At 35.7% G+C, this 15,934-nt stretch overlaps 1 protein-coding gene across 2 annotated transcripts; it reads left to right on the forward strand.

Annotated features, from left to right (window-relative positions):
- Positions 1-515: 515 nt before the first annotated feature.
- Positions 516-15,909, forward strand: LOC129752586 (uncharacterized). Of its 2 annotated transcripts, XM_055748360.1 has the most exons (11): positions 516-565; positions 730-1,144; positions 1,212-1,344; positions 1,404-1,549; positions 1,617-1,766; positions 1,846-2,016; positions 2,074-2,138; positions 2,200-2,279; positions 4,884-5,091; positions 5,385-5,441; positions 10,796-15,909. In XM_055748360.1, the coding sequence occupies exons 1-11, from the start codon at positions 546-548 to the stop codon at positions 12,570-12,572; spliced, it is 3,222 nt and encodes a 1,073-aa protein (XP_055604335.1). In that variant the 5' UTR covers positions 516-545; the 3' UTR covers positions 12,573-15,909. The 2 variants fall into 2 exon arrangements, with proteins under 2 accessions (XP_055604335.1, XP_055604336.1); XM_055748361.1 differs by lacking the exons at positions 516-565; positions 5,385-5,441 and adding an exon at positions 594-645.
- Positions 15,910-15,934: the final 25 nt, after the last annotated feature.

Raw genomic sequence — 15,934 nt, forward strand, 5'->3', positions numbered from 1 at the left:
TGAGCTTACCCAAAGGTCACATGCCTGATTCAAGAAAGGTCTGAGCATGGGAAGGGGTTGCTGGAGTCTCAAACGAGAATAGCATTTTAAGGTATTTTGCTCGGAAGGAAAAAAAACAAATCTTGGAAATTGTGGATAGACGATAAACCAATAATACTTGAAGATGATCTTATACATTACACATCTGGCTGAAAATAATTGACTCAAAAACATGAGGGGTGTTCAGGTGGAAGAAATAGAAGGAAAGTGAACTAATCGCTTTTGTTTTTATTTTCTTAAAAACTCGACGGTATATTCGACCAAATATTCTTCCGAATATTCGGTATTCGGCCATAGGCTGAATACAACTATTCGGTACATCTCTAGTTTCCATACGCAGATTTATTGAAATACTTGTTAGAATCAGCATTCTCCTTAGTAGGCGAATTGATAGCCCCATCTCTTATTTTAAAAATTCGTAAATTGGCTGGAGTTCAAAGGCATTAAGGGCAAAATATTTAATCAAAGCAGTCATCACAAGTTAGCACTTGAAAATAACCAGAAAAATGAAATTATTTTTTAAAAAGTAAGTATGTTATATAGGTATTAGTAAGATTTTGATTGGTTATATTGCAAATCGATGTCCGAAGTCTTATTGAGTTTAATGTAATAATCGAAATGAGTTTCAAATAATAATAGCATATAATGATTTATCACAAAAATGTTAAAATCAGTTTTTTACGTTAACAGGTATGGTTTTATTCACGATAAACGTTTGCCTCAAAAGCACGACGCGAATGAGATCAAAGCCAGTAACATCGAGATGGAACGCGTTAAAAAATGGGAAAAGATGCTTAGCAACTGGAAGAAAGGTTCGCCAGTGCCAAAGCTTCACAAGCGGGTATATAAGGGCATTCCCGTCAGATTGAGATCCGCGGTTTGGGATAAGCTGTTAAATCTGGAAAGCGTCATGGTAGATCGCGAAAATCAAGGCAAGTACCAGGAAATGCTTTCGTTGGCTCGCACCTGGGGCACTGAAGTCCGGCAAATCGATTCCGATGTTAATCGCCAGTTCCGGGAGCATGATTTCTATCGAAAGAGATACAGTATCAAGCAGAAAAGTTTGTTCAACGTACTCGTTGCCTACAGTATGTACAATATGGAGGTAATTGTTTGATAACTTTACCATTTAATTTAAATCTATCTTTAAAAAAAACCTTGTCTTATTTTAGGTTGGTTACTGCCAAGGAATGGCTGGTTTGGCTGGAGTTTTATTAATGTACTTCGACGAAGAGCAAGCCTTCTGGGCTTTAAGCATTTTGTTATCGGATAAAAAATATGCAATGCATGGTTTATTCATTGAGGGTAACAACAACTTGTGCCACAAAAAGGTTTGTTATATAACTGAACCACTTTATTTCTAGGTTTTCCGAAATTGACACGTTTCCTAGCACATCATGACAACATTATAGCTAAATTTATACCAAAGTTAAAGAAACACTTTGACCAGTATAATCTTGATTCAATACTGTATTCCTTGAAATGGTTCTTTGTTGTGTTCATTGAAAGGGTAAATTTGCTACTGCTCAGAGTTATCATCAGTATTACAGTCTATTTTTAAATGTTCTCACCAACAGATACCTTTCAGTCTATGTTTGAGGGTTTGGGATATATATCTGCTGGACGGAGAAAAAGTTGTTACTGCCATGGCTTATACGATATTACGACTGCATAAACACAAAATATTAAAGCTCAAAGATATGGATCTTATCGTGCAATATATTCAGGTAAGTTTTGTTATGTTCGTTTGTAGGCACCTATCTATTCTCAAACACCTATTTAAATTAATAAAATTTTCAATTACAGACAAAGTTATATGAGGATTTCGGTTACGACGACGATACCGTCATTCAAACACTTGAAAAGTGTATGGAAGAACTACGAAAAGCCGGCATGGAACTTCCACCTCCAGCTAGTGAAATTGAGCTTCCGAAGAAGCCTTTCGGAAAATTTGTTGAACCAACTAAAGAAGAAAAGGTAATGGATTTGAAGCATTGAGATTCACGGTTTAACAAAACGTTTTACGTTTTTTAGATTGGTCGCCGAAAAAAGGAATTCACGGAAAAAGAGAAAGAAGTTACGGAAGCAGTTAAAATTAAGTAATATTTGTAACAATTGTATTAATTTTGAATATGCTCACTATTTGTTATATTTTTCAAGGCGCGAGGCCACAGAACAGGAGATGGACAAACTAAACCAGACTGCAGTTAGTGCAGGATCTAACGGTCAACTGAACGCTGGTACGTACCTATTCAATTTATTTATTTGCATAGTTTGAAAAACCCGAATAACCCGGGTGGTTAAAAGGTCTCAAATAAATAATAATAATAGTTTGATAAGACATCCAAACGTGGAGTCAAGAAGAAGATAATAATTTTGAATCAATTTTAACTATAATAAGTCCATGTGAGGCCAAAATTCATGGTGAGGCATATAAGCCGAGGGGCAATTCGGACTTCTAGTAGAAAAATTAGACAAAAAAATCTGGGGAAGGGTGTTGATAACAGAGATACGCATGAAATAAAATGCATGTTTTAAAAGACTGATCCCAAACTTTAGGCCGTTATACCATACTGCGGTGTGATCCCAAACTTTTGAACAACAACTTAAGTTGCTATTTTATATATTTTAAGAACATTGCAAATTTTTTGCACAAAATCAAACAAATGTGTTTCGATAAGTACACGCAGCGAAAAGATTTTTTATTTCAAAGGAAAGTGCCGCAAAAACAAAGGATTTTTTCCTTTGATTTTGGGATAAATAAAAATTCCTTTGATTCAAAAGCATTTTCCTTTGTTTCAAAGAATTTTTCTTTTGGAAAATCTTTGAATCAAAATATTAATGCTTTGAAACCAAAAACAGTTCCATTTGATGCAAAGTTGTTCTCGTTTGCTACAATGTAATTTAGATTTAGATTTAAAAGGATTGGTTCATTGAACCATTTTCCTTTTATTCCAATCGGGAGAAATATTTTCTGTTGTCCCGCAGTTCCTATTAGGAATTTTGAATAATAAAAAGAAAGAATTTACATTTTAAATTCATTTCCTTTCACAAAATTAACACTAACACTGGTTCACTATGATTGAATCATCCGGTCTCAATAGACTTCCGGAAGCAGCTCCGGTTGCTAGCTTTAGTGGTCATCCAACTGGTGATTACGAAGGTAATCAGACCACTGGATTTGGGGCGGAATCTGTCGTGGTCCTGTAATGCAAGAGTTTATATAAAATATTAAACATTCATTTTTTGATTAATGGATTAACACACACCTCCTGAAGCTATCTCTGATTCACTAGTTTTGATTTTCAACACAACCGGACAAACTTTATTCGAAATTCGGTTCTTGCTCCAAAATATCTTCTAAGTTTAAAATTTTAATTTAAAGAAATTATTCCTTTTCTGTTGAAAAAAATTTTCTTTGGTTGGAAGAAAATTTACTTTGTTTTAAAAGAAATGTGCAATTGAACAAATTTCTTTTGAATCAAAGAATTTGTTTAAAATCAAAGTTCAAAACTATTCAGTTCAAAAAATTAATTCTTTCTTTCAAAAAAAAAAATCATTTGAATCAGAACGATAATTCATTGATTCAAAGAAAACAGGAGTTTGATTAAAAAAACTGAATGTTTTGAATCAAAGTCAGTTTTGTTTTGTATCAAAAACCAAGTTTTCTCTGCGTGTATGGAAAAAGGATTCGAAGGCAATTCGATTTTTTTAAATTTGGTCGTCTTCTCCCTGAGATGATCAAGTTTGAATTTTAGCTGCAGTTTTTGGAAAATGTGCCAACTTTAAGCTAAATTTAAGTCATATAAACTCAACATTAATATTTTGTCAAAAACATACAAAGAAGGTTTTACTCATGATCTCTTGAATGGGATCAAAAGAATTGCAATATGCCATAAAATGGGTGAGATACGGCCGGTCAAAATGTTCATGTTTTGGGGAGTGACCCCAACCTTTTGAATCTGTATCTGCATAATAGCGAAAACAAATGAAAACGTTGTACGTGTTGGTTTTCCCTATTTTGGTGTATACCTTTTTCACGACCGGCTTCTATTTTCAAACGATCGTTGCTCGAACGCGACGTCTGGAATCCAACAAATAGTCAGCAAGGCTTATTTTTCGAGTCACGTGACATGACTTGCGGAATTGCTCGTGCGATGTCATGACACTATGTCCATTCCCAAAAATGCCTTAAAATTTTGAATTTTCGACGATTTTGTCCATGTATTTTCTCGAAATGGAAAGGAAAATTGTTTGTAGCTATTTTGACACATTGCTTGCTGGCAATCGACAATCAACAAGGTACTCCAAAAGTATTGGTTTTCTATCGAAAATGAATTAGTTAGAATTTACTTTTAAAAAATTCTATTTTATTCTGTTTATTTTATCTGATTTTCGACGAAAAGTTCTTCGTTTACACTAGTTTAATCCTCAAGAACATGATGTATATATAAAAAATGTCTAAATACGGTCTTGGTCATGAGAGTTCAAATCCAGAAGAAATATTAAAGTTTTATATGTTCATTGAAGTAGTAATACTGAATAGAGGTCGATCGCTAATACATCGTAACTTCCGCATAGTAACTTTGTATTCTTCATTTATAGTGTTGCCACGTGTTTGTATTTGAAGAAATATGGAATAAGTTTATTCGGTGCTATATTCCATCTTTTTATTGCAGAGGTGTGTAGTTAAAATCATTCACGTCTTACTCTTATTTCTCGTAAGATTGCACTGAAACAATATTCAAATAATTCTGCACTAAACGAATAACACAAGCAATGAACATAGTCCGAAATTCCGAAAATAATAAATCATAAATGTGTTTTTAATTGTGTCTTTACAGGAAACATTCCTGAATCTGAAGATGGCTGCTCATTACTCGGCAGTTCGAGAAAATCTCTGGCAGATACTTCGGTAACTTCGACTGCAGATCTCAGCGTCCTGTCCGGTGGACAAAGTCAACGTTCCCAGCAAGCTTTCGATCAATGCTATGAAGATCATCCAAAAACCATCGAAAGTGGTGACGAAGGCGATGGACAAAGCAGTCCCGGGTAAGTAAACCTAGCAATTTCAAACCGATTATATATTTCTCTTTGCATTTGGAATGCGCTTGAGCTTCATATAAGTAGGTTCACTAGTCTCGCTCTGTAATAGCGTGCTTCCCAGCCACAATCATTGCTAACTGCCATCTCAGATCACGAATTCACAATCAATATGTGTTGTTGTACAGATTTGAATGATACTTTTTTGGTAACTGATGAAGCTGGTGATTGTTGTGGCATTAATTGATTTCTTTGTTTTCGGTTTCCCCATTCTTACAAAATAAGCGATCGTTTTGTTTCAGACTACGGAAACGAGCAATTATTTACGCAGCGAAAAGCAAACGTTCCAAGGGCTCAATGTAAGTGCAGTTATTTGTGTTGTAGTACAGCTGCCCTTGGGATTTTTTAACATTGGATTTGGTTGTTTACACTGTATAATATTTCAATGTTTCAAAAAAGAAATCTTAGCACCGAGTATATCCCTATAAATTCAAGAGGCAATTGTATAATTGACAATTATGTTGACGCTATTGAGTCTGTTAGATATTCTATAAAAAAGTGTTTTGAAAATATGTAGGGGGAATTTGTCTACTACCGGACACTTTTTTAGCAGTATTTTCAGAAATATATTTTTGTAGATATTGGTTCCTCTAGTGATTTTAAGATTATCAATATTATGATCACTAAACTATATTAGAAAAAAATAATTTGAAACATATTCATGTGGTAAGAGAAATCATTTTATGTTAGTTGTCACTCATTTAAAAAAGTATTGTCTATAGCCGGACACAAAAGTTGTTACCGATGGCACAAAAACGTAGCGAAATGGCTCAAATCACTTGCACAGGTCTGAATATTGGTTTATGCATATAAAACATTGTATGAAGCCTTTCAGAAAAGCTTTTTTGACAAACCAAAATGAAACACTTTTTTCGAAAAAAAACTAGAAAAAATGGTCTTTGACCGGACAGAAAAATTCTAAGTTTCTCAGAGGACCAAAATATTTTTGGCATTGAATCCTTATCTTCTGCTAACTATTTGAGAGTGCTGAAGAAATGAAAGTTTCAAGCTGAAATCATCTTTAATTTTTATATTTTCTCGTCTAGACAACAGTATGGTGTCCGGTCTTAGACGAATCGCATTTTTTGAAATTTTCTTAATTTAATGTTGATGTGCAATTCCCATTTTACAAGTTAAAATAACTGACCACACTACAAATGCAAAGTTTAGGCGACCCTCTCCGTAGTACTATGCAAAAGCTTGCGCGATACCTATTATTGGTTTACCTTTACATATTGGATTGCCATATTTCAAGCACCATATCAGGCTGCTATTTACATTATTTCCATGGTGTTAAAACATTATCAGAATGCGTTCTCGGAAAATCATTGTTGTTTGGCCATAAGCGGAATCCAGACATAGACAAGTTCCCCCTGCTTCATATATGCATCATCAACTTGATCGATCTATTCATAGATAAGCTTAATTGTTTTGTGTTGTTCAGTTCATCTCAGTTCTGAGGAGCAATTCCGCTTCCGTTGGTACCATTTTAACCAAAAAGATCATTTTAACTAAACAAATTTTAACACTGTTATTGTTGTCTTCATCGGACGTAAACATTATTTTCAATATGCACGAACATGATGATGATCGAGGTTAAATTGTGTATAATTCTTTTTAGCTTTTGAGCGCATTTATTAGTGTTCAAGTTTTACTGTTACTGGGTATAGTGTTGTACACGGAGCTAATGCACATGACGTCTACTACTGTTGGTTGTCCAGCAACGAATGTTTCTTCCTGACTCATGCTACATAAGATTGCATGGCATACTTGTCTACACATTCTCATGCATGTACATAAGAAAGGGCAATATGGTATGAAATGCCATATGAACATAAGTTACGATACTACATTTACTTTCCTTTTTTTTCATTCAACTTATTTTATATTTATTCTACATGGTTACACATCCACTCCTTGATGGGTTGTCCACGGATATCACAACCATGTTTGAATCATAGAGCGTAGTGTTCTTGAACGAAAGGGTCATGAACCACCCTAATGAGGAAAAACACTCAGTAGCAACATGGTGATGCTGCGCGCATTAACGGCTGTCATGCTCGCCAAATTCTCGGTTTTTTGTCGACAACAAAGAGGGTTTTCCGAAGGCTCCAGCCCAAGGCTCGGTCTCTTTAATGCACAGAGCATCAACACACCCTTGTCCTCTTATTTCGAATATCTCAGGGCCTTATCAATTGGTATAGGCTTGTTCCTCTTTTCCAATAAAACTTCTTTTTCTTGTGATAAGACTATAAGCATTTTCTCTTCTGATGGTTTACTGTTTGGCACAGTTTCTCATCGTAATACATCCGTTTTTTTTTCACCTTTCCCTTTTTTTCATTTCTATCAGCTAACATTTCATGTTTGCTTAAATTTCTTAAATTCTCGAGAATATCGGCACTTATAGCAGCTCTGTTTCCCAACTTGTTCAAGTTGCCTGACTTACAGACAGTCTCCTCTGAACTGAACATTTTTCCCATTTAATTCCTTCATTCTACTGCTTCATTAGGGAATCGCATCGTTCAAACCTTTTCCGAACAAACTTTGTATTACCTTTCACAGGTATGAAAATTGACAGCAAAACCAAGAAAAACCGACTCCGATCACTCAATCGTTTCCCATGAGTATTCCTTCCGTGTATCACAACAACTTCAATTTAGAGATAATATTCAACAACTCCAATGAGAAATATGACTTAAATTTTCAATTTAACATTGCCAAACATCCTCTTTTCTTAGCCATCCATCCTTAAATATTCAAGTGGATGTTCTTATGAGCACATCTTATCGGTAAAACCCAAACGCTATTTTTACTTCCGGATAAGATAACATTTAAATTCCTAGTTTTTCTCAGAATCTTCCATTCCACTATCTTACTTTTTCACGGACATTCTTAACATGATATAAACGCGTGTGCCAATTCAATGTTTTTACGTTGCCTGTTTAAATATATACTAATCCAATGCAAAAATATTTCTCACAAACAAACCGGGTACGAACAAAAACAGTGACTAAATTACATCACAAGTTCAACTTCTAACATTCTAGACCTCGATCGAACCACTTCATCCGCATAACCCTATTGATAAAACATCACACGTCAAGGCGGCAGCACACATTCCGACCAACAAAAATTGTCAACCACCATAGTCAAAAGATCGAGTTATCTTTGGCTGCCATTCCAGCAACTTGCATCCTGTGGGCCTTCAACCGGTACTTAGTTGATTCGCCACCTTGCTACACCCAGATCCCCAGGAAAACACAACACCTTAAATCTCACATTCCATCTCTGGTGCCAAATAAATACTTCTCATCTTTGTGGCCGTCGTCGTCATAAACGCTTCATAACCACTGTACCTGGAATCGACTGAATCTCTTGGAACTAGACACACCAGGCTCAGCCATATCCGAACAATTCACCTGCATACTAACTAAATCATCTCCATCCAAACATTCATTGCAATTCCATACTTTTAGGATGCAGCGCTCTCTGGTACAAACGCTCACCACATTAAAAAGCAGTCTCAAAGACCTAAGCAGGCGTATAGCCGCACATCTACGTGTGTGCACCTTCCATTCCTCACCTATTCCTCCCACACCAGCACTCCTCAGCTTAGCACCGAAAACATTCAACTATCAGCGCCACTCCCACAGTATTCCGAAGAAAAATCCGTCACTAAAAACACATTACTAAACACAATTTCCGGTCTATCTACCACCCATAGTTCCACCTGCCATCCTAGGCTAGTCATCCGCTTTGTCATCTTCTTCAACATTCAGTCACTACAATTCCTCCAAGTCAATTTCATGCTACCTCCATCTTTACCAACTAGATTGTACTTTACTTCAACGCTCAGCATTGAAGCTTACAATCTCCACCATTTTGCAAAATACATACACATGAACCACATTCGAGCAATTGGTTCCTAAAAATTTCATTTTTCAAGCTCGTCAGCTTTACATTCAAGATTAAAACTATCAGCATTTAAGCTACCAGCATTTAAGCTCTCAGCATTTAAGCTATCAGTATTTAAGGTCCTGAACAACCTTTTCCGCATTTAAGCAACAATCTATTCAATCCGCATTTAAGCGATATTTCTTTCATCTTATTTCAATTAACTTACCAAACGCCATTTTGGAACCTCGTCGCCAATATAGTGTTGTACACGGAGCTAATGCACATGACGTCTACTACTGTTGGTTGTCCAGCAACGAATGTTTCTTCCTGACTCATGCTACATAAGATTGCATGGCATACTTGTCTACACATTCTCATGCATGTACATAAGAAAGGGCAATATGGTATGAAATGCCATATGAACATAAGTTACGATACTACACTGGGTAATCCAGTTACTCCTAGCAAGAAGTCTAATTCTCAATATAAGTGTCAAAGTATTTTTTTTTATCTGGAGATTTTATCAGATTTTGGAAATATTTATCACATACTTTTTAGTTCGAAGGAAAAGTAAAAATTATTGAAAAATAAATGGAGAATGGCCAAACACAAAAACTTGAAAGCGTGTTTTGTCGAAACTAGTTTTTGTGCACTTAAACTTAAACCCCTTTGGCTCAAATGCCTCAAATGGTATGTTGTATGTTGAGACTGTATACCTAAAGACTTTTTTAATTCAATTGGAACAGTATATAGAAAAAAAAAATCTAAATTTGAACGTATTCGTATAAAAATATGCAGCGAAGATCCACGCCAAGGATTAAAAGAACAACAACGAGCAATAACATGTTCAAACTTTCTTTTTCATTTTCTTTTTTTAATTTTTTTTTAATCAATGTTTTTGTCATTCATATTTTACGAATCACTTAGCTGGCGAACTACTTTTCCTGTTCAACTGCGTTCGATATTTAGTTTTTGGCTTGATCTCGTAGCCAGCAGTTTATAAAGCTAGCTTGCGATCTACCGACTGAGCTATGGTCCTTGAACGATGTCTGTTTTTTTTATCTAAGTAACAACAAAAACTCATTTCAATTTGTAAATCTTACGATAAAATCAGGTTTCCAGTAAATCATCTAAAAAATTAACCAGAGCGAAATACTCCACAGTTCAAGGTGGATGTGAGTAGTCAATCCAGCTAAGCTAAGCTAAGCTAAAAAATTAACCAGATCGAAATAATTTGAGCACAATGGGTATTCTTGTTTTTAAAAAATTTGAACACCATATGGAAACAGAAAAGGAATTCATGCAATGATCAACGTAGTTATTTAAATTTATTACGATTCGTATTGGATACACCATCAATGTTGATAATCTTCTTTAATCAGGACCCTTTGTTCAAATACCTTTGATTTAAGTTAAAAATAGTTGTATCTGATTGATTGAAATAGTCAAAAACGATGTACATACGAAAAAAACCTTTGAAGTTCAATATGGACTTGTAATATTTTTTTCTTAGTTTTTGGTTTTTTTTTATAATCCGGACTATGTAAAAATTGATAATAACTGGATATTTAATTCACTCTTCAAGATGACACAAATTGCAACGACCTCTTTGCACAACACCAGCACAGTTAAATTTGAAAAAGTATTTAGTTTTTTTTTTAATTAACGAACACCTCTTATATAATCTGCACGATTTTACAAGCTTATTTCCTAGAAAATGTTGTTAAATCCGATGTTGATCTTTCGATACGTATAGGTCAGCCATTGGTTCAGCGAGCGTGGTAGCTCGAAGTCCTTCTGCACAATTCGCTGCAACGAGGGATATGTCACCGCAAGATGTCGTACGTATTTACGTCCCACCGGCGCCACCCGATGAGCAACAAAAGTGTGCTCCAGCTCATTCTGCTTCCGTGGCCACCATGGTTCCAAACAGCCCCGTCAAGAAGGATTCGCCTGGCCGAAGCAACAGCAATCGATTCTCGAACGGGTCTAATTATTCTAATGGAGGCGGTATTACCCCAATAATCGTTAGTCGACTGAGTAACTATGCAGATGACAATGATGATGATGATGCCAAAACACGAAGAAACAGTGAGGTCGAATTGTACAGCCAACAACAGTATGGTGGTGGGAGATTTGAGAATGGAAGCGAATATGGAACAACATCGTCGGTTCAAAACTACGGCATGAATGGTCGATCCACTTCCAGTTCTAGGCGCGGAAGCATGTCCAGGAAATCTCCGGCCCCTATGATGGAGGGTGAGTTTATCATTGAATGTAGTCATTTGAAAGGACAAAAATACGTACCGGAACATTACGCAAGCCATAACAGCTTAAATCAAAGTAGTATGAAGGGCCGCAATGGTTCAGAGAATAATATCCACAGAATGACATCTTTCGAGGAACTGGCGAAAACCAAATACATAAGTGGGAGCAACAATAGTTTGCTAAAAAATGTTAATGATGATTATATTATACGTCAGATGATAAAGGCAAAAGGGAATCGTTTAACCAAGAGCGAAATCTACGACACTGCAAACTGTAGTGAAAGTGGCAGTAATGATGGCTACGAAACATATGCCTCGATCAATTCCAAGCGAATTCCCAGAGGCCATAAAAGTGATTATAACATACAATATAAAAACCTGACCACACGAGGTTTTTCTGATAACAGGAACGAAAATAACAGCATAGAGTACAAAGCTTTCAAAAACAGACAAAACAGTAGGGAAAGCGGAAACGATAGCAGTCCTTTCGATTACGATCTACTCAATGATGGACGGCATGAAAATAGCGCGCTTCGTGATTATGACAGATTTTTCAACAACGAAGATGATGATGAAGACAAGCTACTGAACAAGTCATCGGATGAATCTTCAACTAGTCCTCCTCCAATACATCAAATGCGGCATATCCAAAAAGCTTCGACTGAGAGGAAGGATTCAAATTATGATCCAGTTAATCTCCAATCTCCACGTTCGTCAGAACGACAAACAGCTGTACACAATATCGCTTCTTCAATCCCGATAAGTAGCAGTAATAAACGCAACAGACAACAAAAAGACTCCTTTAGGCTAGAATTATCTTCTCCACTATCGTCATCTGTTCGTAGAAACACAAACGAATCTCAACAGCAACAACAGTCGAGCAACACGTCCAAAATTCCAGTTATCACATCACCTACGTCGTCACTACATGGATCTTTTCGACAAACAAAACGTTCAAGCAAAATTCCCACATCACATCAAATATCTTCTCCACTTTCGCCAACCGGAGGCAACAACGAAAATTCTCAAACAAGCAACGTCAGTCGGATACCGGCACTCTTTTCACCGACCGGAGGAAAACCGTCCATAGCTGGGCCGTCTTCTTTGACATTCACGCCTCAACGGGGAAGGTTCGATACCAACAGTGGCCGAGCCCGGATCGGTTCATCCATGTCAGCTCATCAAATCCATCAACAACAGCCAGCATCCGACGCCAACAAAATACGAATCAAGGTGAACCAATCGCAGTCATATAGCAGCGGGTAAATATGCTCATTCAGTCTGCCATCCCAGTCACACTCTGTAGAATGAAATCTACATTCCATCTTATAATATATTATGTAAAAGATTAGCTTTTTATAAAGATCCAGAAGTGTTCTTAAAACACTGATCTTCCTGAAGCTTGTTGAGTTTATTTAAGTTTCATATACTTAAGTATTTTGTGTTTTTAGCTTAGCATTTCGATTTTAACGCAATTATATTTTACAGATACTTGCGGTAACGCAGACAATATTTTAAACGTGAATTTGCACTTATCTGGAGTTATGGTCATTAATACCGAAACAAGCTAAATTAAAAATGTATGGCAATAAGCATGGTACCGCTAAAACCAATCGATGAAGGTTGTTGCGTGAATATTTTAAAATGTTGTTAAAATTAGTATGATACTGTTGATTATCTTTATAGGGCTTTTCTGAATGGTTGAAATGTCGATTATTAAATTTAAAGCCTACCCTTATCAGGCGTTGTTTTATACTTTTATAAATTTCTCAAGTTAAAAATTTAAAAGACAATCGGTAGGTTGTTTTATGATATACTCAGTGATTGTTTATGTTTTGTTTCCCAGATTAAAAAAAAATGAAAGCATAAATTAAATATGTGATGAAAATTTCTTCAAAAAAGAAGAATAAACTCTTACTATTCCATGCGGTTTTCAAATAGCAATACCGCTTCAGTAGTAGGGGAAAGTCGGGTAAGACGGACACCCTAAGGTAGAATCGCAATAGAAAATCAGACATTGCTTATCTCATCGCAGTTTTCGTTTAGATAGGCAGTTTAAGTTGTTTGCTATCGCATTAATTATTGGAATTAATAAATTTCCTCCTCAAGACTGTTTATATAGCAATCCATCTATGTATAATGCTTGTAAATTATACTTTTCAAAAATGGTCGGGTAAAACGGACACTGCGTAGAGGAGATACATTTTACTGGAAAAATTGCTGTAAAAGTAATTATTTTTGTGAGTTAATTATTTAATAACGTTTTTTAACAAAAATGGAACCAACTGTGATTTCCGGGATTCCGTATTTTACAGGCGCTGTTTTCACCAATGATTTAGTTTTTACAGTTTTTATGGCCTGTTTGCGATGATGGGTGATTTTCGACCGACGATTGCTCTTACCAAGGTCTTTCGCAGGCGTATGAAGGATCAAACCGATGAAAAAATTGAAATACCTGGAGAAACTTATGTGTCCGTTTTACCCGACCTTAAGGTTTCCGCCTTACCCGCCTAAGCAACTTATTTTTCAAACCGTTTGTTGCTCAAGCCCTTTCATCGAAATTCGCTGATTTTATTGCAGATGTTTGAAGAGAAACCTAATAAACGGTTCAAACTTTCAAAAATGTTACGAGTTATGAAACATTGTCTGAGTAGAAAAAATATACATCAGATAATGGATCCTAAAAGTTTTCGTTTATTTTGTTTACTATTATGAGACCTTGCTTGCTGTAGTCTCGAAAGTGTTGATACACTTAGGCAAACATATTCCCATCATTAGATTTGAGCCAAACATCGTGATTTTCGAAATATTGAAAGTGTCCATTTTACCCGCTGTGTCCGTCTTACCCGACTTTCCCCTAGGTACTAGTTCCTTAATGCGTATTTTGGTTGATCTTCAATTCTCCATGGTCTACCGTCTGACGGTCGTCGATACGCCGACATGGATTTGTGTAAAGCAGGCCATACATTTTACCACATTTGTGCAAATGCGATGCAATTCTATGAAATTCTGTCGCTTTCGTAAGCAACCGTTTGTGTTGGTATCGCAAAATATGTTGGTATCGTAAGTGGTAGAGACCTTGTGAAATGTCTTGAACTCTTTGGATTTGTCTGAAGTTAATCTTGTAGGATTCAATGAAGTTTTGATCCGACATTTCTCTCAGATTCATATCGTTCTTCATGATAGCAGGTGTCAGCAGAGTATGTAGTTCGACGCTCCCACCATGTCATTTGGTTTCGTAAAATCGAAAGCAATTACATAACCCCTTTTGTGGTCAACAACCTTTTTTTTTTTTGGATAAAAGTAACCCAAATATCCTTGACTGAAACTTTGAAGTTCATTTACAGCTTCAGCGTAAATTTTTTTTAGAACTTCAACTATTCGCCACTTAAATGTCAATCTCTAAATCTTGTCAAAAACTTGAAACTTCGGATCAAGTCCCGAAAAAGATCAGGATCAGAGAAATGTTAAGTGCCGAAAAGCTGATTTTGAGGAAACAAGCCTCAAAGATTTTCTTGTTTTTCAAAATTATCAAAACACCTGAGCACAATTTTGGGGTAAACCCTTAGAGGTTTAAAATCTGTTTTTTTCTCTGTTGGGGAGAGAGTCTACTACGATCATCTATTTATCTATTGTTTTCGTTTTCTCCACTGGCACGGGGGCGTTTTTTCTGAATGAACAAACAAAATTGTCACTCGGGACGATGCAAGTATATGGTTGCTAAACTCACCCCCAACACTGACAACTTCTACGGATTGCAACCGACTGCTTAAGGTTCAAACCTCGGTCAAAACTGGTGGACTTCTGAATTAATAAACGAAAAGAATGACAGCAGTTAGGGCAAAACTCGCGAATAACTAGGTTGTCTGATATTCGATCTTTTGGTACTTTTTCAGTCGAAATCTCATAGGGTTAAACGATTTTCAATTTATTTAATAGGCACTATATTTTCAATCGAAGAGAATTTATTTTACATTGTTCGAAAGTATCTTCATTTTTATGTAAAATAGCCTACATGTATTACAACTATTTCACAAAATCATGCAACAATCTTTATATTTAAAAAAAAAACAATAAATGCGTCTTATTTGAATATATTGTCGACTTAAACTAGAAAATTGTGATCAAAACTAGCACTTTGGAAAGAAATAATGTATCTGGACAAAGCTGTGCTATAATAAACGCTACCAAAATTATTGAACATCATCTTTTCAATAAGCATTTATCGAGATAATTCTCTCCTGAGAACCCCGGGATCTAATAGATTTAAAAGTAAAACAATATGACAAAAAAATATTCCATTTTATGTTTTTCTAAAACATAAATTAAAAGACGATAACATTCGAGGGCTGAATTATGTTTTTACACTTATATATTGCTATGAAGATGACATAACAAGAATGACTTTATTTATACTCAAAGATATGACAAGATTTGACAATGATTTGTGAGTAATCGAAGCTATATTATATATTGTAATACGTAGCATATTTACTAATGAAAATCAATAGCGTTGAAGATCAATCGTGTAGATCTGTCACTTGTCTCGGATATGTAGTCTACAGATGTTAGCGCAAAGCATCGCTATTTTTTAATAAAAAAATAAACCACATTCAGGATTTGCTTTA

This window comes from Uranotaenia lowii, chromosome 3 (genome assembly GCF_029784155.1).
Source record: "Uranotaenia lowii strain MFRU-FL chromosome 3, ASM2978415v1, whole genome shotgun sequence".
Taxonomy (NCBI): Eukaryota; Metazoa; Arthropoda; class Insecta; order Diptera; family Culicidae; genus Uranotaenia; species Uranotaenia lowii.

Coding starts and splice junctions, on each gene's coding strand:
- LOC129752586 (XM_055748360.1), top strand. CDS start 546: ATGAAATTATTTTTTAAAAA. Junction 1,767..1,845: donor TTATCGTGCAATATATTCAG/GTAAGTTTTGTT, acceptor TTTCAATTACAG/ACAAAGTTATATGAGGATTT. Junction 5,092..5,384: donor GATGGACAAAGCAGTCCCGG/GTAAGTAAACCT, acceptor GTTTTGTTTCAG/ACTACGGAAACGAGCAATTA.